At 53.6% G+C, this 23,827-nt stretch overlaps 1 protein-coding gene across 1 annotated transcript in view; it reads right to left on the minus strand.

Moving 5' to 3' along the window:
• Positions 1-882: 882 nt before the first annotated feature.
• Positions 883-23,827, minus strand: part of LOC119962344 (beta-galactosidase-like) — a 36,121-nt gene continuing 13,176 nt past the window's right edge. The window contains exons 2-4 of the mRNA XM_038790325.1: positions 15,265-15,434; positions 1,793-1,943; positions 883-996 (exon numbers count right to left, since the gene is read on the minus strand). Coding sequence (XP_038646253.1) covers positions 883-996; positions 1,793-1,943; positions 15,265-15,434 — 435 coding nt within the window. The remainder of the gene's footprint in view (positions 997-1,792; positions 1,944-15,264; positions 15,435-23,827) is intronic.

The raw sequence follows: 23,827 nt of genomic DNA on the forward strand, positions 1-23,827 counted from the left end.
GAGACCTGCTTCAACACCAGGACCAACATGAAGACTGCCAAACAGGACACCATTTGATTCGGAGAGAAACAAGCTTTTTCCCTCTTTGCAGAAGCTCTGTGTGTTCTGAATTAATAAGCCGAAACAGACTGACGAAACTCCTCAGCAATTAGCTTTCTTTTCATGCCAATGGCACCGTAAGCAGGCTGGGTTTCATTGGTCAGAACATTGAATACAGGAGTTGGGACGTCTTGTTGAAGTTGTACAAGACATTGGTAAGGCCACACATGGAACACTGTCTTCAGTTCTGGCCACCCTATTGTAGGAAGGATATTGTTAAACTAGAAAGAGTGCAGAAGGGATTTACGAGGCTGCTACCAGGAGTTGATGGTCTGAGTTATAAGGAGAGGCTGGATAGACTGGGACTATTTCCCTGGAGCGCAGGAGGCTTAGGGGGTGACCGTATAGAGGTCCATAAAATAATGAGGAGCATCGATAAGGTAGATAGTCAACATATTTTCCCAGAGGTAGAGGAGTCTGGAACTAGAGGGTATAGGTTTAAGGTGAGAGGGGAGAGATACAGAAGGGACCAGAGGGGAAATTTCTTCACACAGAGAGTGGTGAGCATCTGGAACGGGCTGCCAGAGGCAGGGGTAGAGGCGGGTATAGAGGGATATGGGCCAAATGCGGGCAAGTGGGATTAGCTTAGTGATAGAAACTGGGCGGCATGGACAGGCTGGGCCGAAGGGCTACGGTGAAATGAATGTTTTTCCCAACACATCGTTCACTCGAGGCTCAGCCTCCCGTTTGCCTCCAGTTTGATCCGTCCAATTCTGGACGAATTCCTTACACTAAAGTTATTGGTCTCTCAGTCAACAAATCTGATTTCTCTTTTGGAAAGGTTCATGCTGCCCGAGTGCCCCTCAGTGTTGTTGTTTCGAGCTGAGCCTTCCTACCTGGATCTGATGAACGCAGGCTGATTGTTGAATTGTGCAGCAGCCAGGCTGGCAGACCTCCCTGAAAGAAAAGAACATCGGAAAGGAGAATATTGCAACTGCAATACCGGTCAGGGAGATCCGGATTCCCAGGTCCCAGGTCCCAGGTCCCAGGCTTCTACTCCAGCCTGTACTGAGTGAGTGGACCCAGAGTGGCAGGAGCATCTCCGGGGCGGGGGGGGGGGGGGGGGGGGGGGGGGGGGGGGGGGCTCATTGTTCCCCCACGCTTCCTCCCCCCCTCGCCCCCGCTTCCTTCCCCCCTCGCCCCCGCTTCCTCCCCCCTCGTCCCCGCTTCCTCCCCCCCTCGCCCCCGCTTCCTCCCCCCCTCGCCCCCGCTTCCTCCCCCCCTCGCCCCCGCTTCCTCCCCCCCTCACCCCCGCTTCCTCCCCCCCTCGCCCCCGCTTCCTCCCCCCCCTCGCCCCCGCTTCCTCCCCCCCCCTCGCCCCCGCTTCCTCCCCCCCTCACCCCCGCTTCCTCCCCCCCTCACCCCCGCTTCCTCCCCCCCTCGCCCCCGCTTCATTCCCCCCTCGCCCCGCTTCCTCCCCCCCTCGCCCCCGCTTCCTCCCCCCCTCCCCCCCGCTTCCTCCCCCCCTCGCCCCCGCTTCCTCCCCCCCTCGCCCCCGCTTCATTCCCCCCTCGCCCCCGCTTCCTCCCCCCCTCGCCCCCGCTTCCTCCCCCCCTCGCCCCCGCTTCCTACCCCCCTCGCCCCCGCTTCCACCCCCCCGCTTCCTCCCCCGCCCCCCCCCCCCACCCCCACCCCGCTTCCCCCCACTCTGCTGTTCCAGGCAAGGCACTGAGCTCAGTGTAACAGATCTCACCAGTTCCCACTCGGCACAGATGTAGGGTCCGGGTCGGAGAATAACAAACAGACCCATCTCCTGAGCAAGACTCAGAAAATACTCAACATCTTTCGAATTGCTGAAGTCATATACCCCAGGTGTTGTTTCATGGTAGTTCCAGGGAACGTAGCTGAGGAGATAGGGAGAGGATAGAGTCATCAGACACAGAATGGATTATGGGTAACATAATATTCACACAGCTGGGGACCTCCACCCACCTCACAAATCATTCCAGAAGCACAGACACTGCGCAAGTCATTTATCACCGGGAGTGAGTTACAGACTCTAATCGAGGGGTTCGGTGTGGTTTATGTACAGAATAACAGATACCTGGGTGTGAGTTACAGACTGGAATCTAATCGAGGGGTTCAGGGTGGTTTATATATAGAATAACAGATCCCCGGGAGTGAGTTACAGACTGGAATCTAATCGAGGGGTTCAGGGTGGTTTATATATAGAATAACAGATACCCGGGAGTGAGTTACAGACTGGAATCTAATCGAGGGGTTCAGAGTGGTTTATATATCGAATAACAGATACCTGGGAGTGAGTTACAGACTGGAATCTAATCGAGGGGTTCGGGGTGGTTTATATATAGAATAACAGATACCCAGGAGTGAGTTACAGACTGGAATCTAATGGAGGGGTTCGGGGTGGTTTATATATAGAATAACAGATACCCGGGAGTGAGTTACAGACTGGAATCTAATCGAGGGGTTTGGGGTGGTTTATATATAGAATAACAGATACCCGGGAGTGAGTTATAGACTGGAATCTAATCGAGGGGTTCAGGGGTGGTTTATATATAGAATAACAGATACCCAGGAGTGAGTTACAGACTGGAATCTAATCGAGGGGTTCAGGGTGGTTTATATACAGAATAACAGATACCCGGGAGTGAGTTACAGACTGGAATCTAATCGAGGGGTTCAGGGTGGTTTATATACAGAATAACAGATACCCGGCAGTGAGTTACAGACTGGAATCTAATCGAGGGGTTCGGGGTGGTTTATATACAGAATAACAGATACTGGGAGTGAGTTACAGACTGGAATCTAATCGAGGGGTTCAGGGTGGTTTATATACAGAATAACAGATACCCGGCAGTGAGTTACAGACTGGAATCTAATCGAGGGGTTTGGGGTGGTTTATATATAGAATAACAGATACCCGGGAGTGAGTTATAGACTGGAATCTAATCGAGGGGTTCGGGGTGGTTTCTATATAAAATAACAGATACCCGGAGTGAGTTACAGACTGGAATCTAATCGAGGGGTTCGGGGTGGTTTATATATAGAATAACAGATACCCGGGAGTGATTTACAGACTGGAATCTAATCGAGGGGTTTGGGGTGGTTTATATATAGAATAACAGATACCCAGGAGTGAGTTACAGACTGGAATCTAATCGAGGGGTTCAGGGTGGTTTATATACAGAATAACAGATACCCGGGAGTGAGTTACAGACTGGAATCTAATCGAGCGGTTCAGGGTGGTTTATATACAGAATAACAGATACCCGGGAGTGAGTTACAGACTGGAATCTAATCGAGGGGTTTGGGGTGGTTTATATATAGAACAGTAAGAAGTTTTACAACACCAGGTTTAAGTCCTACAGGTTTGTTTCGAATCACTAGCTTTGGGAGCACTGCTCCTTCCTCAGGTGAATGGAGAGGTGGGTTCCAGAAACATATATATCGACAAATCAACGATGCCACACAATACTTTGAATGCGAGTATTTGCAGGTAATTAAGTCAACAAGTCCAGAAGGAGCAACTGGAGATAGGGGTAACCCCAGGTTAAAGAGGTGTGAATTGCCTCAAGCCAGGACAGTTGGTAGGATTTTGCAAGCCCAGGCCAGATGGTGGGGGGTGGATGCAATGCGATTTAATCAGGGAGCAGAAACTGATAGCCAAGTTCCGCACATGAGGATGGCCTCAACCGGGACCTTGGATTCATGTCGCATTACATTCACAGGTCTGAGGATTGGGAGCAGTTTAGCAATCAGCAGAGAAGGACAAAGGGATTTGTAGTGAATGTAACTCCGTAATTCACACTGAATCGTATATACATGAGACCATGCATTTGTAAGCGCAGTTGCGTTGCCTGACCACTAGGGGGAGTAGCGCTGGGAATGCTTAGGAGTTTGTTCAGGGCTCCACCCTTGGCTCTGCCCATGACTCCTCCCCCTGGACTGCTGTATAAATACCAATGCTCAGAGCCAGTCATTCAGTTCATCGAGAGTTCAACGCGGAACAGGCTGGCTCTGTTGTAAGTAGATTAAAACCACTGTTCATATCTTAAAGCACGTGTCTTGTTGAATTGATGGTTTCATCAATTTAATCTACTTAAGAAACAGTCAGGATCAATCATGGAATCTGCCCTCAATCCTGAGCAACTGGAACTCAAACCACAGGATGCAGAGGCAAAAGAAATGTTTTTCTCATTGGCTGCGGTGTTTTAAAGCCTACCTGGCTGAAGCAAGCACAGCCGAAACAGAGGAGCAGAAACTGAGCCAACTGCACGCGAGGGTGAGCCACAGAATCTCTACTCAACTAAGCTGCGCCGGTTCGTATACTGAAGCCCTAGCGCTACTCGACAAAATGTATGTAAGGCCTGTAAATGAGGTCTACGCGCGACACGTGTTCACTACTCGCCGCCAGCGGCCTACGGAATCGCTCGCAGAATTCCTGAGAGAGCTTAAAACTTTATCTAGTGACTGTAATTACCAGGCGGTTACCGCGGCAGAACATAAGAGAACTTGCTGTACGCGATGCCTTTGTTGCTGACCTTACGTGCGCCAGCGACTGCTGGAAAAGGGGGCCCAAAATCTTGAAGCAACTGTTGAACTTGCTACCACTCTGGAGGTCTCCTTCCGCAGCCTCACCTCGTTCCCCGCGGACCCCGCGACCCCGTCATGGGCCCCGACCAGCGACTCCCCCAGGCCTGCGCCGGGCGGCCGCCCAGCCACCATGCTGCCCCAGCCGCCCAGCCACCATGCTGCCCCAGCCGCCCAGCCACCATGCTGCCCCAGCCGCCCAGCCACCATGCTGCCCCAGCCGCCCAGCCACCATGCTGCCCCAGCCGCCCAGCCACCATGCTGCCCCAGCCGCCCAGCCACCATGCTGCCCCAGCCGCCCAGCCACCATGCTGCCCCAGCCACCCAGCCACCATGCTGCCCCAGCCGCCCAGCCACACCCCAGCCGCCCAGCCACAATGCTGCCCCAGCCGCCCAGCCACCATGCTGCCCCAGCCACCATGCTGCCCCAGCCGCCCAGCCACACCCCAGCCGCCCAGCCACAATGCTGCCCCAGCCGCCCAGCCACCATGCTGCCCCAGCCACAATGCTGCCCCAGCCGCCCAGCCACCATGCTGCCCCAGCCGCCCAGCCACAATGCTGCCCCAGCCGCCCAGCCACCATGCTGCCCCAGCCGCCCAGCCACAATGCTGCCCCAGCCGCCCAGCCACACCCCAGCCGCCCAGCCACAATGCTGCCCCAGCCACCCAGCCACAATGCTGCCCCAGCCGCCCAGCCACACCCCAGCCGCCCAGCCACAATGCTGCCCCAGCCGCCCAGCCACCATGCTGCCCCAGCCGCCCAGCCACCATGCTGCCCCAGCCGCCCAGCCACCATGCTGCCCCAGCCACCATGCTGCCCCAGCCGCCCAGCCACCATGCTGCCCCAGCCGCCCAGCCACAATGCTGCCCCAGCCGCCCAGCCACCATGCTGCCCCAGCCGCCATGCTGCCCCAGCCGCCCAGCCACACCCCAGCCGCCCAGCCACAATGCTGCCCCAGCCGCCCAGCCACAATGCTGCCCCAGCCGCCCAGCCACACCCCAGCCGCCCAGCCACAATGCTGCCCCAGCCGCCCAGCCACAATGCTGCCCCAGCCGCCCAGCCACCATGCTGCCCCAGCCGCCCAGCCACCATGCTGCCCCAGCCGCCCAGCCACCATGCTGCCCCAGCCACCCAGCCACCATGCTGCCCCAGCCGCCCAGCCACCATGCTGCCCCAGCCACCATGCTGCCCCAGCCACCATGCTGCCCCAGCCGCCCAGCCACCATGCTGCCCCAGCCGCCCAGCCACCATGCTGCCCCAGCCGCCCAGCCACCATGCTGCCCCAGCCGCCCAGCCACCATGCTGCCCCAGCCGCCCAGCCACAATGCTGCCCCAGCCGCCCAGCCACAATGCTGCCCCAGTCTGCCATTTTTGCGGCCAGAATCAGCACTCACGGCAGCACTGCCCGGCCCGCAACGCGACCTGCAGCAGCTGTGGGCGGAAAGGACATTATGCCAGAGTGTGTCTGGCAAAGAAAGCCCCAGCCTCTAACCCTCCCACGGCTCAAAGCACTCGTTCCCTGAATTCACAGGCCTGCAGGCCCCGAAATGCTGCAGCCTCCTTGCCGACTCCGCCCCCACCCGACATGTGCGACTCATGGGGGCGGCCATCTTGGCAATCCTCCTCCATGCGGCCGGCCATGTGCGACTCATGGGGGCGGCCATCTTGGGATCCATCCCCTTCAAACTCTGAAACTCACCTCGACGACTATGAACACAGAGGGCAGTCATCACGGGGCCACTCCAGCACAGCTGATCGAGCCGCCGACTACCCGCAACTCAGCGCAGTCACCCTGGACCAATCGCGCCCGAAGCATCTGCGAAACTCGATGGCAGAGGTCCATATCAACGGGTACAGCACGCCGTGCCTCTTCGACTCTGGGAGCACAGAGAGCTTCATACATCCAGACCTGGTAAGACGCTGTTCGCTCCCCGTTTTCCCCGTGCGGCAAACTATCTCGCTCACTTCAGGCTCCCATTCTGTCCAGATCCAGGGACGCACCGCCGCGACACTCACAATCCGAGGCGCTAGCTATGCAAAATTGCAACTCAACGTTTTGCCCGAACTCTGCACGCCACTCTGATTAGGCCTAGATTTTCAATGCAACCTCAAGAGCCTCACCCTCAGCTTCGGCGGGCCCCTGCCCCCACTCACTATCTGCAGCCTCGCTACGCTGCGAATCCCCCCCCCCTCCTCTCTTTGCCAATCTCACCTAAGGACTGTAAACCCGTAGCCACTCGTAGCAGGCGGTATAGCCTGCAGGATAGGGTATTTATCAGAGCAGAGGTCCGAAGGCTTCTCAGTGAGGGGATTATAGAGGCCAGCAATAGTCCCTGGAGAGCTCAGGTGGTGGTGGTCGTGAAGACCGGGGAAAAATTCCGTATGGTGGTCGACTATAGTCAGACCATAAATAGATTTACGCTCCTCGACGCGTATCCCCTCCCCAGGATTGCAGACATGATAAACCAGATCGCCCAGTACCAGCTCTTTTCCACGGTGGATCTGAAGTCTGCATACCACCAGCTCCCAATCCGCCCGGAGGATCGCCACTACACGGCATTCGAGGCCGATGGCCGCCTCTTCCATTTCCTCCGGGTCCCCTTCGGCGTCACTAATGGGGTCTCGGTGTTCCAATGAGCAATGGACCGAATGGTGGACCAGTACGGGCTGCGGGCCACGTTTCCGTACTTGGACAATGTCACCATCTGCGGCTATGACCAGCAGGACCACGACGCCAACCTCCACCATTTTCTCCAGACGGCTCAGAAATTAAACCTCACGTACAACAAGGAGAAATGCGTTTTCCGCACAAACAGACTGGCCATCCTCGGCTATGTCGTGGAAAACGGAGTCCTGGGCCCAGACCCGGACCGTATGCGCCCCCTCTTAGAACTCCCCCTCCCCCATTGCCCCAAGGCCCTCAAACGGTGCTTGGGCTTCTCCTACTACGCACAGTGGGTCCCTCAATATGCGGACAAAGCCCGCCCACTCTTTAAGGTCACACGATTTCCCCTGTCAGCTGAGGCACGGCAGGCCTTCGACGGCATCAAGGAGGACATCGCCAAAGCGGCCATGCAGGCGGTGGATGAATCCACTCCCTTTCAGGCTGAGAGCGACGCCTCAGAGGTAGCTCTAGCAGCCACACTAAATCAGGCAGGGAGACCAGTTGCATTTTTCTCCCGAACCCTCTCCGCTTCAGAACTCTGACACTCCTCAGTCGAGAAAGAAGCACAAGCCATTGTAGAGGCTATCCGTCACTGGAGGCACTACCTCGCAGGTAGGAGGTTCACCCTCATCACCGACCAACGATCGGTTGCCTTTATGTTTGACAACTCGCAAAGGGGCAAAATAAAAATGATAAAATCCTGCGGTGGAGGATCAAACTCTCCACCTATAGTTACGATATTAAGTATCGACCCGGGAAGCTCCACGAGCCTCCGGATGCCCTGTCCCGCGGGACATGCGCCAGCGCGCAGATTGACCGCCTGAAAGTCATCCACAACGACCTCTGCCACCCGGGGGTCACCCGGCTCGCCCACTACATCAGGGCCCGAAACCTGCCTTCCTCCAACGAGGAGGTAAAAGCGGTCACCAGGGACTGCCCGATCTGTGCGGAGTGCAAACCGCACTTCTATAGACCAGACAGGGCCCACCTGGTCAAGGCTTCTAGGCCCTTTGAACGCCTCACGATCGATTTCAAAGGGCCACTCCCCTCAATTAACAAGAACGTTTACTTTCTAAACGTCGTAGACGAGTTCTCCCGTTTCCCATTCGCTATCCCGTGCCCCGACATGACCTCCCACACAGTCATTAGAGCCCTGCATAGCATCTTCACCCTGTTTGGTTTCCCCAGCTACATACACAGCGACTGGGGTTCGTCCTTCATGAGCGACGAGCTGCGTCAGTACCTGCTCGACAAGGGCATCGCCTCGAGCAGGACTACCAGCTACAATCCCAGGGGGAACGGGCAGGTGGAGAGGGAGAACGCGACGGTCTGGAAGACCGTCCTACTGACCCTCCGGTCTAGAAAGCTCCCAGTGGCAGGAAGTCCTCCCAGACGCGCTCCACGCTATTAGGTCCCTTTTGTGCACAGCGACCAATCAGACCCCTCACGAGAGGCTCTTCATTTTTTCCAGGGGCACTACCACGGGGGTCTCACTTCCGGCATGGCTGAGGACGCCGGGCCCGGGACTCCTGAGGAAACACGTCAGTGCACACAAAACCGACCCCCTTGTTGAGAAGGTGCGCCTGCTCCACACCACTCCACACCTTCGTCGAGTTCCCTGACGGCCGTCAGGACACAGTATCCCTCCGGGATCTTGCACCCGCCGGATCCAGCGCCCCCTCTACCCCCACAGAAGGACCCCTCACCCTTCACCCCATGTTGCCGCCCCCTTGCGCTCCCGAGCCCACGAGCTCGCTCCACCTGTTCCGCGCGCCCGCACCGGCTAGCCCCCAGCCCCCCCGGCCCCCAGCGCCCCCAGCGCCCCAGCGCCCCCAGCCCCCAGTCGAACCGGACGGGTATGGAGCTCGGACGAGATCTTCCCTGGAGTCCGCCATCGTACCCCAACCCACAACACCCGTCCAGCCACCGCAAGAGGCTGCAACCCCGGTGCTCCGTAGATCACAGCGGACAGACTCAATTTATGAACCACCACCCCCGCCAGAGGGGGTGAATGTGGTGAATGTAACTCCGTAATTCACACTGTATTGTATATACATGAGACCATGCATTTGTAAGCGCAGTTGTGTTGTCCGACCACTAGGGGGAGTAGCGCTGGGAATGCTTAGGAGTTTGTACAGGGCTCCACCCTTGGCTCCGCCCATGACTCCTCCCCCTGGACTGCTGTATAAATACCAATGCTCAGAGCCAGTCGTTCAGTTCATCGAGAGTTCAACGCGGAACAGGCTGGCTCTGTTGTAAGTAGATTAAAACCACTGTTCATATCTTAAAGCACGTGTCTAGTGAATTGATGGTTTCATCAGGATTGATTAAGAAGGGGAAAGTACAGTACGAAAGGAAGCTTGCAGGGAACACAGAGACTGACACTAAGAGTTTTGACAGATATGTGAAGAGAAAGAGATTGGTAGAGAAATGTAGGCCCCCTATAGACAGAAACAGGGGAATGCATAATAAGGGAGAAAGAAATGGCTGAGCAATTGAATACATACTTTGGTTCTGTCTTCACAAATGAGGACAGAAATCAGATCTCAGAAATGCTGGAGAATGAAAGGTTTACTGAGAGGGAAGAACTGAGGGAGATCAACATTAGTAGAGAAATGGTGATAGGGAAATTGATGGGATTGAAGGCGGATAAATCCCCAGGGCCTGAGAATCTGCATCCCAGAGTAGTTAAGGAGGTGGCTCTGGAAATAGTGGATGCATTGGTGGTCATCTTCCGGGATTCTATAGACTCTGGAACTGTCCCTGCAGATTGGAGGGTAGCTCACGTCACTCCGATATTCAAAAAGGGAGTTAGAGAAAAAACAGGGAATTATAGACCAGTAAGCCTAACATCGGTAGTGGGGAAAGTTCTCAAATCCATTATCAAGGACTTTATAGCGGGACATTTAGAAAGCAGTGGCAGGATCAGTCAGAGTCAGCATGGATTGATGAAGGGAAATCACGCTTGACAAATCTGTTGGAATTCTTTGAAGATGTAACCAGTACAGTTAACAAGGGGGAGCCAGTCGATGTGGTATATGAGGGGCTGTTAAGCACAGGGCTAAATCGCTGGCTTTGAAAGCAGACCAAGCAGGCCAGCAGCACGGTTCGATTCCCGTACCAGCCTCCCCGGACAGGCGCCGGAATGTGGCGACTAGGGGCTTTTCACAGTAACTTCATTGAAGCCTACTCGTGACAATAAGCGATTTTCATTTCATTTTTCATATTTGGACTTTCAGAAGATGTTTGACAAAGTTCCACATGAGAGATTATTGTGCAAAATTAAAGCACATGGGATTGGGGGAAATGTATTGAGGTGGATAGAAAACTGGTTGGCAGAGAGGAAACAAAGAGTCGGGATTAATGGATCCTTTTCAAATTGGCAGGCAGTAACCAGTGGGGTACCACAGGGATCGGTGCTGGGACCCCAGCTATTCTCAATATATACAGTAGTCCCCCGTTATACCGCGCTCCGCAATACCGCGGTTCGCGATATACGGCGGGGGGGCTTATGGATTCTAACTTACTCGAAACAGCCGGGTGCTGTCAGCTTCCCTCTCCGGATCAAAGTGAGCCGGCCGCTGAAGTTGACACTGCCGGCTGATTGGAGGGAGATTCAGTGAGAGAGGAGCAGCTCACACAGTGTCCGGAAGTGGATAGTGCAGAGCTACAGCTGCCTCAACCCTGCACAGCAGACAGACTGATCTCAAACTCCAGGCTGCAATCTCAGATGGTGAGTGAATTACATCCGCCCAAGGGTAGTCCTTGGGCCATGCAGAAATAAAGGGCGCGATTCTCCCAAAACGGGAGAAATCGTAAAGCTGCCGTAAAACCCGGGCGGGTTATACGGCAGGGCGCCCCTTCCCGACGGGGGACCGATTCTGGTCCCCGGTCGGGGCTAGCAGCCCGACGCCGTAGGCTCCGGCAAGACGGGCTTAACGAAAATCGTTAAGCCCGCTTGCCGGAGTTAGCGCCGGCTGACGCGTCATATGACGTCAGCCGCGCATGCGCAGTTTGGAAGACTCCAACCCGCGCATGCGCGGGTGACGTCATCGCGTTTTTGCGCGAAACCCGCGCATGCGCGGGCCGGGTTGCCCCTCAGCCGCCCCGCGAATGGATACTGCGGGGCGGCGGAAGGACAAGTAGTGCGCGGGCATCGGGCCCGCTGCCCGTGATCGGTGCCCACCGATCGCGGGCCCATGGCACGGCCGTGGTACGGCCGTGCCAATCGGTGCCATGGTTATTAATAGCGAGTTTGTGACGCCGTTTTTACGAACGGCAAGACCAGGTGTGTTTGCCGTTCGTAAAAACGGCGGAAAGGGCTGGGACTTCGGCCCATCTAACAGCTGTGAATCGCTGCCGGCCGTAAAAAAACGGCGGCAGCGATTCGGGTCGGGACTTCGGCGGGGGGGGGGGGGGGAGAATAGCGGGAGGGCGGCAAAAATGTCGGGAAGGCCCTCCCGCTATTCTCCCACCCTTCGTGGGGGGCGGAGAATTTCGCCCACAACATTTCACACTTTAATCTGTAACCGACCATATTTGCTGTCACAGAGGATTGGAGCAGGGGGTTCTTTAAACCGGTGGCGGTCAGGACTCTGGATGGACCAGACCGGGGATATTTACATTGCAGTAGCGCCTAGTCACTCCGTTTTAAAAGTGGCACCTGTCACTTTAACCAAGTTTAACTCGAGGCTTCAGGGGCTCTGACCTCTCCCCCCGCCCCCCGTCCTCCATATCACCGAGGACTGAAGACAGTCATGGATTGTATAGTGGTTTAAGCACGCCTCGTAGACTCACAATGGGAAGCGCATGCATAGATTTTTAAATAAATTTAAAACCCCCATCGTGGATATCCGCGGCTCGGATGTAACGCGGGTGGCTGTCTTGGACCCCAACACCCGCGTTATAACGGGGGACTACTGTATTAATGATTTGGATGAGGGAACAAAATGTAACATCTCAAAGTTTGCAGATGATACCAAGTTAGGTGGGAGGGTGAATTGTGACGAGGATGCAGGGATCCTACAGCAAGATCTGGGCAGGTTGGGCGAGTGGGCAAATCAATGGCAGATGCAGTATAATTTGGATAAGTGTGAGGTTATTCATTTTGGAAGCAAAAACAGGAAGGCAGATTACTACCTGAATGGTTGTAAATTGGGAGAGGGGAGTGTGCAGCGGGACCTGGGTGTCCTTGTACACCAGTCGCTGAAGGTAAGCATGCAGGTACAACAGGCGGTAAAGAAGGCTAATGGTATGTTGGCCTTCATTGCGAGAGGTTTCGAGTATAGAAGCAGGGATGTGTTGCTGCAATTGTACAGGGCCTTGGTGAGGCCACACCTGGAGTATTGTGCGCAGTTTTGGTCTCCTTCTCTGAGGAAGGATGTTCTTGCTCTCGAGGGAGTGCAGCGAAGGTTTACCAGACTGATTCCAGGGATGGTGGGACTGAGATATGAGGAGAGATTGACTCGGTTGGGATTGTTCTCGCTGGAGTTCAGAAGAATGAGGGGGGATCTCATAGAGACTTATAAAATTCTAACAGGACTAGACAGGATAGATGTGAGAAGATGTTCCCAATGATGGGTGTGTCCAGAACCAGGGGTCACAGCCTGAGGATTCAGGGTAAACCATTTCGGACAGAGATAAGGAGACATTTCTTCATCCAAAGAGTGGTGAGCCTGTGGAATTCATTACCATAGGAAGTAGTTGATGCTAAATCATTGAATATATTCAAGAGGCAGCTGGATATAGCACTTGGGAAGAATGGAATCAAAGGCTATGGGGAGAAAGCAGGATTAGGCTATTGAGTTGGATGATCAGCCATGATGGTGATGAAAAGCGGAACAGCCTTGAAGGGCCGAAGGGCCTCCTGCTCCTATCTTCTATGTATCTGTGTAAACATGAAAACCTACAAGTGGATGAGAGCTGATTTCAGGGAGTTGAAAAGGAATTTGGGTGGGGGGGATGCTCTCGAGGGAGGGCAGCGAGGGTTTACCCGGCTGATTCCTGGGGTGGTGGGGCTGTGATATGAGGAGAGACTAAGTGGGTTAGGATTATATTGATTGGAGTTTAGAAGAGTGAGAGGGGATCTCATAGAAACTAATAAAATTCTAACAGGATTAGACAAGGTAGATTCAGAAATACTGTTCCGATGGTGAGGGGTCCAGAACTAGGGGGGTCATAGTTTGGGGATAAGGGGTAAACCTTTAGGACTGAGGTGAGGAGACATTTCTTCCCCCAGAGAGCGGGGAATCTGTGGAATTCACTCCCACAGAAAGTAGTTGAGGCCAAAACATTGTGTAATTTCAATAAGGAATTAGATACAGCTCTTGGGGACAAAGGGATCGAGGGATATGGGGGGGGGGGGGATCAGGGAATTGAACTTGATGATCAGCCATGATCAGAATGAATAGCGGAGCAGGCTGGAAGGGCTGAATGGCCTCTTCGTTCTCCTATTTTCTATGTTTCTATGGGTAGATTATATGAAAGAATATTGGGTCAAACGGTAATTGAGTAATGGGGGGTCCCCAGGGGAGTAACAATGCATTTCTGTACCGACTATCCCAACCTCGGCGTAACCAAATCCTTTCTACATCCAATGAGATTTTTGATGTGTTGACAGAAACGCGGCTACCAATTAACACACAGCAAGATCCCACATTCAGCAATTAAATAAATAATCAGATAATCGAGTTCATAATGTTGACGAGCGATAATATTGGCCACAAGAAACTGGGAAAATCATCACAGTGCGGCACTCCCTCAGTACTGACCCTCTGACAGTGCAGCACTCCCTCAGTACTGACCCTCTGACAGTGCAGCACTCCCTCGGTACTGACCCTCTGACAGTGCGGCACTCCCTCAGTACTGACCCTCTGACAGTGCAGCACTCCCTCAGTACTGACCCTCTGACAGTGCAGCACTCCCTCAGTACTGACTCTCTGACAGTGCGGCACTCCCTCAGTACTGACCCTCTGACAGTGCGGCACTCCCTCAGTACTGACCCTCTGACAGTGCGGCACTCCCTCAGTACTGACCCTCTGACAGTGCGGCACTCCCTCAGTACTGACCCTCTGGCACTGCGGCACTCCCTCAGTACTGACCCTCTGACAGTGCAGCACTCCCTCAGTACTGACCCTCTGACAGTGCAGCACTCCCTCAGTACTGACCCTCTGACAGTGCGGCACTCCCTCAGTACTGACCCTCTGACAGTGCGGCACTCCCTCAGTACTGACCCTCTGACAGTGCGGCACTCCCTCAGTACTGACCCTCTGACAGTGCAGCACTCCCTCAGTACTGACCCTCTGACAGTGCGGCACTCCCTCAGTACTGACCCTCTGACAGTGCGGCACTCCCTCAGTACTGACCCTCTGACAGTGCGGCACTCCCTCAGTACTGACCCTCTGACAGTGCGTCACTCCCTCAGTACTGACTCTCTGACAGTGCGGCACTCCCTCAGTACTGACCCTCTGACCGTGCAGCACTCCCTCAGTACTGACCCTCTGACAGTGCGGCACTCCCTCAGTACTGACCCTCTGACAGTGCGGCACTCCCTCAGTACTGACCCTCTGCCAGTGCGGCACTCCCTCAGTACAGACCCTCTGACAGTGCGGCACCCTCAGTACTGACACTCTGACAGTGCGGCACTCCCTCAGTACAGACCCTCTGACAGTGCAGCACTCCCTCATTACTGACCCTCTGCCAGTGCGGCACTCCCTCAGTACAGACCCTCTGACAGTGCGGCACCCTCAGTACTGACACTCTGACAGTGCGGCACTCCCTCAGTACTGACCCTCTGACAGTGCGGCACTCCCTCAGTACTGACCCTCTGACAGTGCGGCACCCCCTCAGTGTTGACCCTCTGACAGTGCTGCACTCCCTCAGTACAGACCCTCTGACAGTGCAGCACTCCCTCATTACTGACCCTCTGATAGTTGTGCTTCACTTACACCTGGATCGCGTTGAGCCCGGCCATGTACATTTTCTGCAATCTGTCTTTCCAATAGATATGTGGAACTCGAAAATAGTGTATACTCCCAGAGATGTACCGGAAACAGGAACCATCCTTACTGAAGCAATTTTTCTCATAGTCAATGCGAAACGTACCGACATTGGAACTCTACAAATGAAAGAACAACACAGACTTTACGAAAAGGGTGATATTCCCTCTACACTGTCCCATCAAACACTCCCAGGACAAGTACAGCACGGGGTTAGATACAGAGTAAAGCTCCCTCTACACTGTCCCCATCAAACACTCCCAGGACAGGTACAGCACGGGGTTAGATACAGAGTAAAGCTCCCTCTACACTGTCCCCATCAAACACTCCCAGGACAGGTACAGCACGGGGTTAGATACAGAGTAAAGCTCCCTCTACACTGTCCCCATCAAACACTCCCAGGACAGGTACAGCACGGGGTTAGATACAGAGTAAAGCTCCCTCTACACTGACCCCATCAAACACTCCCAGGACAGGTACAGCACGGTGTTAGATACAGAGTAAAGCTCCCTCTACACTGTCCCCATCAAACACTCCCAGGACAGGTACAGCACGGGGTTAGATACAGAGTAAAGCTCCCTCTACACTGTCCCCATCAAACACTCCCAGGACAGGTACAGCACGGGGTTAGATACAGAGTAAAGCTCCCTCTACACTGTCCCCATCAAACACTCCCAGGACAGGTACAGCACAGGGTTAGATACAGAGTAAAGCTCCCTCTACACTGTCCCCATCAAACACTCCCAGGACAAGGTACAGCACGGGGTTAGATACAGAGTAAATCTCCCTCTACACTGTCCCCATCAAACACTTCCAGGACAGGTACAGCACGGTGTTAGATACAGAGTAAAGCTCCCTCCACACTGTCCCCATCAAACACTCCCAGGACAGGTACAGCACAGGGTTAGATACAGAGTAAAGCTCCCTCTACACTGTCCCCATCAAACACTCCCAGGACAGGTACAGCACGGGGTTAGATACAGAGTAAAGCTCCCTCTACACTGTCCCCATCAAACACTCCCAGGACAGGTACAGCACGGGGTTAGATACAGAGTAAAGCTCCCTCTACACTGTCCCCATCAAACACTTCCAGGACAGGTACAGCACGGGGTTAGATACAGAGTAAAGCTCCCTCCACACTGTCCCCACCAAACACTCCCAGGACAGGTACAGCACAGGGTTAGATACAGAGTAAAGCTCCCTCTACACTGTCCCCATCAAACACTCCCAGGACAGGTACAGCACGGGGTTAGATACAGAGTAAAGCTCCCTCTACACTGTCCCCATCAAACACTCTCAGGTCAGGTACAGCACGGGGTTAGATACAGAGTAAAGCTCCCTCTACACTGTCCCCATCAAACACTCTCAGGTCAGGTACAGCACGGGGTTAGATACAGAGTAAAGCTCCCTCTACACTGTCCCCATCAAACACTCTCAGGTCAGGTACAGCACGGGGTTAGATACAGAGTAAAGCTCCCTCTCTGCAACTGGATCCTTGACTTTCTGACCAACAGACCACAGTCAGTAAGAATGAACACCAACACCTCCTCCACAATAGTCCTCAACACCGGTGCCCAGCAAGGCTGCGTACTTAGCCCCCTACTCTACTCCCTGTACACACACGACTGCGTGGCAAAACTTGGTTCCAACTCCATCTACAAGTTTGCTGACGATACGACCATAGTGGGCCGGATCTCGAATAACGACGAGTCTGAATACAGGAGGGAAATAGAGAACCTAGTGGAGTGGTGCAACGACAACAATCTCTCCCTTAATGCCAGCAAAACTAAAGAGCTGGTCATCGACTTCAGGAAGCAAAGTACTGTACACACCCCTGTCAGCATCAACGGAACCGAGGTAGAGATGGTGAGCAGTTTCAAATTCCTAGGGGTGCACATCACCAAAAATCTATCCTGGTCCACTCACGTCAACGCTATCACCAAGAAAGCACAACAGCGCCTTTACTTCCTCAGGAAACTAAGGAAATTCGGCATGTCCACATTAACCCTTACCAACGTTTACAGATGCACTATAGAGAGCATCCTCTCTGGCTGCATCACAGCCTGGTATGGCAACTGCTCGGCCCAGGACCGCAAGGAACTTCAGAGAGTCGTGAATACCGCCCAGTCCATCACACAAACCTGCCTCCCATCCATTGATTCCATCTACACCTCCCGCTGCCGGGGGAAAGCAGGCAGCATAATCAAAGATCCCTCCCACCCGGCTTCCTCGCTTTTCCAACTTCTTCCATCGGGCAGGAGATTCAGAAGTCTGAGAACACGGACGAACAGACTCAAAAACAGCTTCTTCCCCACTGTCACCAGACTCCAAAATGACCCTTTTATGGACTGTCCTCATTAACACTACACCCTGTCTGCTTCATCCGATGCCAATGCTTATGTAGTTACATTTTATACCTTGTGTTGCCCTATTATGTATTCTCATGTATTTTCTTGAATTCTGTTCAATTCCCTTTTCTTCCCATGTACTGAATGATCTGTTGAGCTGCTTGCAGAAAAATACTTTTCACTGTACCTCGGTACACGTGACAATAAACAAATCCAATCCAATCCAATCTACACTGTCCCCATCAAACACTCCCAGGACAGGTACAGCATGGGGTTAGATACAGAGTAAAGCTCCCTCTCCACTGACCCCATCAAACACTCCCAGGACAGGTACAGCACGGGGTTAGATACAGAGTAAAGCCCCCTCTACACTGTCCCCATCAAACACTCCCAGGACAGATACAGCACGGGGTTAGATACAGAGTAAAGCTCCCTCTACACTGTCCCCATCAAACACTCCCAGGACAGGTACAGCACGGGGTTAGATACAGAGTAAAGCTCCCTCTACACTGTCCCCATCAAACACTCCCAGGACAGGTACAGCACGGGGTTAGATACAGAGTAAAGCTCCCTCTACACTGTCCCCATCAAACACTCCCAGGACAGGTACAGCACGGGGTTAGATACAGAGTAAAGCTCCCTCTACACTGTCCCCATCAAACACTCCCAGGACAGGTACAGCACGGGGTTAGATACAGAGTAAAGCTCCCTCTACACTGTCCCCATCAAACACTCCCAGGACAGGTACAGCACGGTGTTAGATACAGAGTAAAGCTCCCTCTACACTGTCCCCATCAAACACTCCCAGGACAGGTACAGCACAGGGTTAGATACAGAGTAAAGCTCCCTCTACACTGTCCCCATCAAACACTCCCAGGACAGGTACAGCACGGGGTTAGATACAGAGTAAAGCTCCCTCTACACTGTCCCCATCAAACACTCCCAGGACAGGTACAGCACGGGGTTAGATACAGAGTAAAGCTCCCTCTACACTGTCCCCATCAAACACTCCCAGGACAGGTACAGCACGGGGTTAGATACAGAGTAAAGCTCCCTCTACACTGTCCCCATCAAACACTCCCAGGACAGGTACAGCACGGGGTTAGATACAGAGTAAAGCTCCCTCTACACTGTCCCCATCAAACACTCCCAGGACAGGTACAGCACGGGGTTAGATACAGAGTAAAGCTCCCTCTACACTGTCCCCATCAAACACTCCCAGGACAGGTACAGCACGGGGTTAGATACAGAGTAAAGCTCCCTCTACACTGTCCCCATCAAACACTCCCAGGACAGGTACAGCACGGGGTTAGATACAGAGTAAAGCTCCCTCTACACTGTCCCCATCAAACACTCCCAGGACAGGTACAGCACGGGGTTAGATACAGAGTAAAGCTCCCTCTACACTGTCCCCATCAAACACTCCCAGGACAGGTACAGCACGGGGTTAGATACAGAGTAAAGCTCCCTCTACACTGTCCCCATCAAACACTCCCAGGACAGGTACAGCACGGGGTTAGATACAGAGTAAAGCTCCCTCTACACTGTCCCCATCAAACACTCCCAGGACAGGTACAGCACGGGGTTAGATACAGAGTAAAGCTCCCTCTACACTGTCCCCATCAAACACTCCCAGGACAGGTACAGCACGGGGTTAGATACAGAGTAAAGCTCCCTCTACACTGTCCCCATCAAACACTCCCAGGACAGGTACAGCACGGGGTTAGATACAGAGTAAAGCTCCCTCTACACTGTCCCCATCAAACACTCCCAGGACAGGTACAGCACGGGGTTAGATACAGAGTAAAGCTCCCTCTACACTGTCCCCATCAAACACTCCCAGGACAGGTACAGCACGGGGTTAGATACAGAGTAAAGCTCCCTCTACACTGTCCCCATCAAACACTCCCAGGACAGGTACAGCACGGGGTTAGATACAGAGTAAAGCTCCCTCTACACTGACCCCATCAAACACTCCCAGGACAGGTACAGCACGGGGTTAGATACAGAGTAAAGCTCCCTCTACACTGTCCCCATCAAACACTCCCAGGACAGGTACAGCACGGGGTTAGATACAGAGTAAAGCTCCCTCTACACTGTCCCCATCAAACACTCCCAGGACAGGTACAGCACGGGGTTAGATACAGAGTAAAGCTCCCTCTACACTGTCCCCATCAAACACTCCCAGGACAGGTACAGCACGGGGTTAGATACAGAGTAAAGCTCCCTCTACACTGTCCCCATCAAACACTCCCAGGACAGGTACAGCACGGGGTTAGATACAGAGTAAAGCTCCCTCTACACTGTCCCCATCAAACACTCCCAGGACAGGTACAGCACGGGGTTAGATACAGAGTAAAGCTCCCTCTACACTGTCCCCATCAAACACTCCCAGGACAGGTACAGCACGGGGTTAGATACAGAGTAAAGCTCCCTCTACACTGTCCCCATCAAACACTCCCAGGACAGGTACAGCACGGGGTTAGATACAGAGTAAAGCTCCCTCTACACTGTCCCCATCAAACACTCCCAGGACAGGTACAGCACGGTGTTAGATACAGAGTAAAGCTCCCTCTACACTGTCCCCATCAAACACTCCCAGGACAGGTACAGCACGGGGTTAGATACAGAGTAAAGCTCCCTCTACACTGTCCCCATCAAACACTCCCAGGACAGGTACAGCACGGGGTTAGATACAGAGTAAAGCTCCCTCTACACTGTCCCCATCAAACACTCCCAGGACAGGTACAGCACGGGGTTAGATACAGAGTAAAGCTCCCTCTACACTGTCCCCATCAAACACTCCCAGGACAGGTACAGCATGGGGTTAGATACAGCTAATGCTCCCTCAACACTGTCCCCATCAAACACTCCCAAGAAAGGTACAGCACGGGGTTAGATACAGAGTAAAGCTCCCTCTACACTGTCCCCATCAAACACTCCCAGGACAGGTACAGCACGGGGTTAGATACAGAGTAAAGCTCCCTCTACACTGTCCCCATCAAACACTCCCAGGACAGGTACAGCACGGGGTTAGATACAGAGTAAAGCTCCCTCTACACTGTACCCCATCAAACACTCCCAGGACAGGTACAGCACGGGGTTAGATACAGAGTAAAGCTCCCTCTACACTGTCCCCATCAAACACTCCCAGGACAGGTACAGCACGGGGTTAGATACAGAGTAAAGCTCCCTCTACACTGTCCCCATCAAACACTCCCAGGACAGGTACAGCACGGTGTTAGATACAGAGTAAAGCTCCCTATCCACTGTCCCCATCAAACACTCCCAGGACAGGTACAGCACGGTGTTAGATACAGAGTAAAGCTCCCTCTACACTGTCCCCATCAAACACTCCCAGGACAGGTACAGCACGGGGTTAGATACAGAGTAAAGCTCCCTCTACACTGTCCCCATCAAACACTCCCAGGACAGGTACAGCACGGGGTTAGATACAGAGTAAAGATCCCTCTACACTGTCCCCATCAAACACTCCCAGGACAGGTACAGCATGGGGTTAGATACAGAGTAAAGCTCCCTCTACACTGTCCCCATCAAACACTCCCAGGACAGGTACAGCACGGGGTTAGATACAGAGTAAAGCTCCCTCTACACTGTCCCCATCAAACACTCCCAGGACAGGTACAGCACGGGGTTAGATACAGAGTAAAGCTCCCTCTACACTGTCCCCATCAAACACTCCCAGGACAGGTACAGCACGGGGTTAGATACAGAGTAAAGCTCCCTCTACACTGTCCCCATCAAACACTCCCAGGACAGGTACAGCACGGGGTTAGATACAGAGTAAAGCTCCCTCTACACTGTCCCCATCAAACACTCCCAGGACAGGTACAGCACGGGGTTAGATACAGAGTAAAGCTCCCTCTACACTGTCCCCATCAAACACTCCCAGGACAGGTACAGCACGGGGTTAGATACAGAGTAAAGCTCCCTCTACACTGTCCCCATCAAACACTCCCAGGACAGGTACAGCACGGGGTTAGATACAGAGTAAAGCTCCCTCTACACTGTCCCCATCAAACACTCCCAGGACAGGTACAGCACGGTGTTAGATACAGAGTAAAGCTCCCTCTACACTGTCCCCATCAAACACTCCCAGGACAGGTACAGCACGGGGTTAGATACAGAGTAAAGCTCCCTCTACACTGTCCCCATCAAACACTCCCAGGACAGGTACAGCACGGGGTTAGATACAGAGTAAAGCTCCCTCTACACTGTCCCCATCAAACACTCCCAGGACAGGTACAGCACGGGGTTAGATACAGAGTAAAGCTCCTTCTACACTGTCCCCATCAAACACTCCCAGGACAGGTACAGCACGGGGTTAGATACAGAGTAAAGCTCCCTCTACACTGTCCCCATCAAACACTCCCAGGACAGGTACAGCACGGGGTTAGATACTAGAGTAAAGCTCCCTCTACACTGTCCCCATCAAACACTCCCAGGACAGGTACAGCATGGGGTTAGACACACAGCAAAGCTCCCTGTACACTGTCCCCATCAAACACTCCCAGGACAGGTACAGCACGGGGTTAGATACAGAGTAAAGCTCCCTCTACACTGTCCCCATCAAACACTCCCAGGACAGGTACAGCACGGGGTTAGATACAGAGTAAAGATCCCTCTACACTGTCCCCATCAAACACTCCCAGGACAGGTACAGCACGGGGTTAGATACAGAGTAAAGCTCCCTCTACGCTGACCCCATCAAACACTCCCAGGACAGGTACAGCACGGGGTTAGATACAGAGTAAAGCTCCCTCTACACTGTCCCCATCAAACACTCCCAGGACAGGTACAGCACGGGGTTAGATACAGAGTAAAGCTCCCTCTACACTGTCCCCATCAAACACGCCCAGGACAGGTACAGCACGGTGTTAGATACAGAGTAAAGCTCCCTATCCACTGTCCCCATCAAACACTCCCAGGACAGGTACAGAACGGTGTTAGATACAGAGTAAAGCTCCCTCTACACTGTCCCCATCAAACACTCCCAGGACAGGTACAGCACGGGGTTAGATACAGAGTAAAGCTCCCTCTACACTGTCCCCATCAAACACTCCCAGGACAGGTACAGCACGGGGTTAGATACAGAGTAAAGATCCCTCTACACTGTCCCCAACAAACACTCCCAGGACAGGGACAGCATGGGGTTAGATACAGAGTAAAGCTCCCTCTACACTGTCCCCATCAAACACTCCCAGGACAGGTACAGCACGGGGTTAGATACAGAGTAAAGCTCCCTCTACACTGTCCCCATCAAACACTCCCAGGACAGGTACAGCACGGTGTTAGATACAGAGTAAAGCTCCCTCTACACTGACCCCATCAAACACTCCCAGGACAGGTACAGCACGGGGTTAGACACACAGCAAAGCTCCCTCTACACTGTCCCCATGAAACACTCCCAGGACAGGTACAGCACGGGGTTAGATACAGAGTAAAGCTCCCTGTACACTGTCCCCATCAAACACTCCCAGGACAGGTACAGCACGGGGTTAGATACAGAGTAAAGCTCCCTCTACACTGTCCCCATCAAACACTCCCAGGACAGGCACAGCACGGGGTTAAATATAGAGTAAAGCTCCCTCTACACTGTCCCCATCAAACACTCCCAGGACAGGTACAGCATGGGGTTAGACACACAGCAAAGCTCCCTCTACACTGTCCCCATCAAACACTCCCAGGACAGGTACAGCACGGGGTTAGATACAGAGTAAAGCTCCCTCTACACTGTCCCCATCAATCACTCCCAGGACAGGTACAGCACGGGGTTAGATACAGAGTAAAGCTCCCTGTACACTGTCCCCATCAAACACTCCCAGGACAGGTACAGCACGGGGTTAGATACAGAGTAAAGCTCCCTCTACACTGTCCCATCAAACACTCCCAGGACAGGTACAGCACGGGGTTAGATACAGAGTAAAGAACCCTCTACACTGTCCCCATCAAACACTCCCAGGACAGGTACAGCACGGGGTTAGATACAGAGTAAAGCTCCCTCTACGCTGACCCCATCAAACACTCCCAGGACAGGTACAGCACGGGGTTAGATACAGAGTAAAGCTCCCTCTACACTGTCCCCATCAAACACTCCCAGGACAGGTACAGCACAGGGTTAGATACAGAGTAAAGCTCCTCTA

The sequence above is a fragment of the Scyliorhinus canicula genome, chromosome 2, assembly GCF_902713615.1.
Source record: "Scyliorhinus canicula chromosome 2, sScyCan1.1, whole genome shotgun sequence".
NCBI classification, from domain to species: Eukaryota; Metazoa; Chordata; class Chondrichthyes; order Carcharhiniformes; family Scyliorhinidae; genus Scyliorhinus; species Scyliorhinus canicula.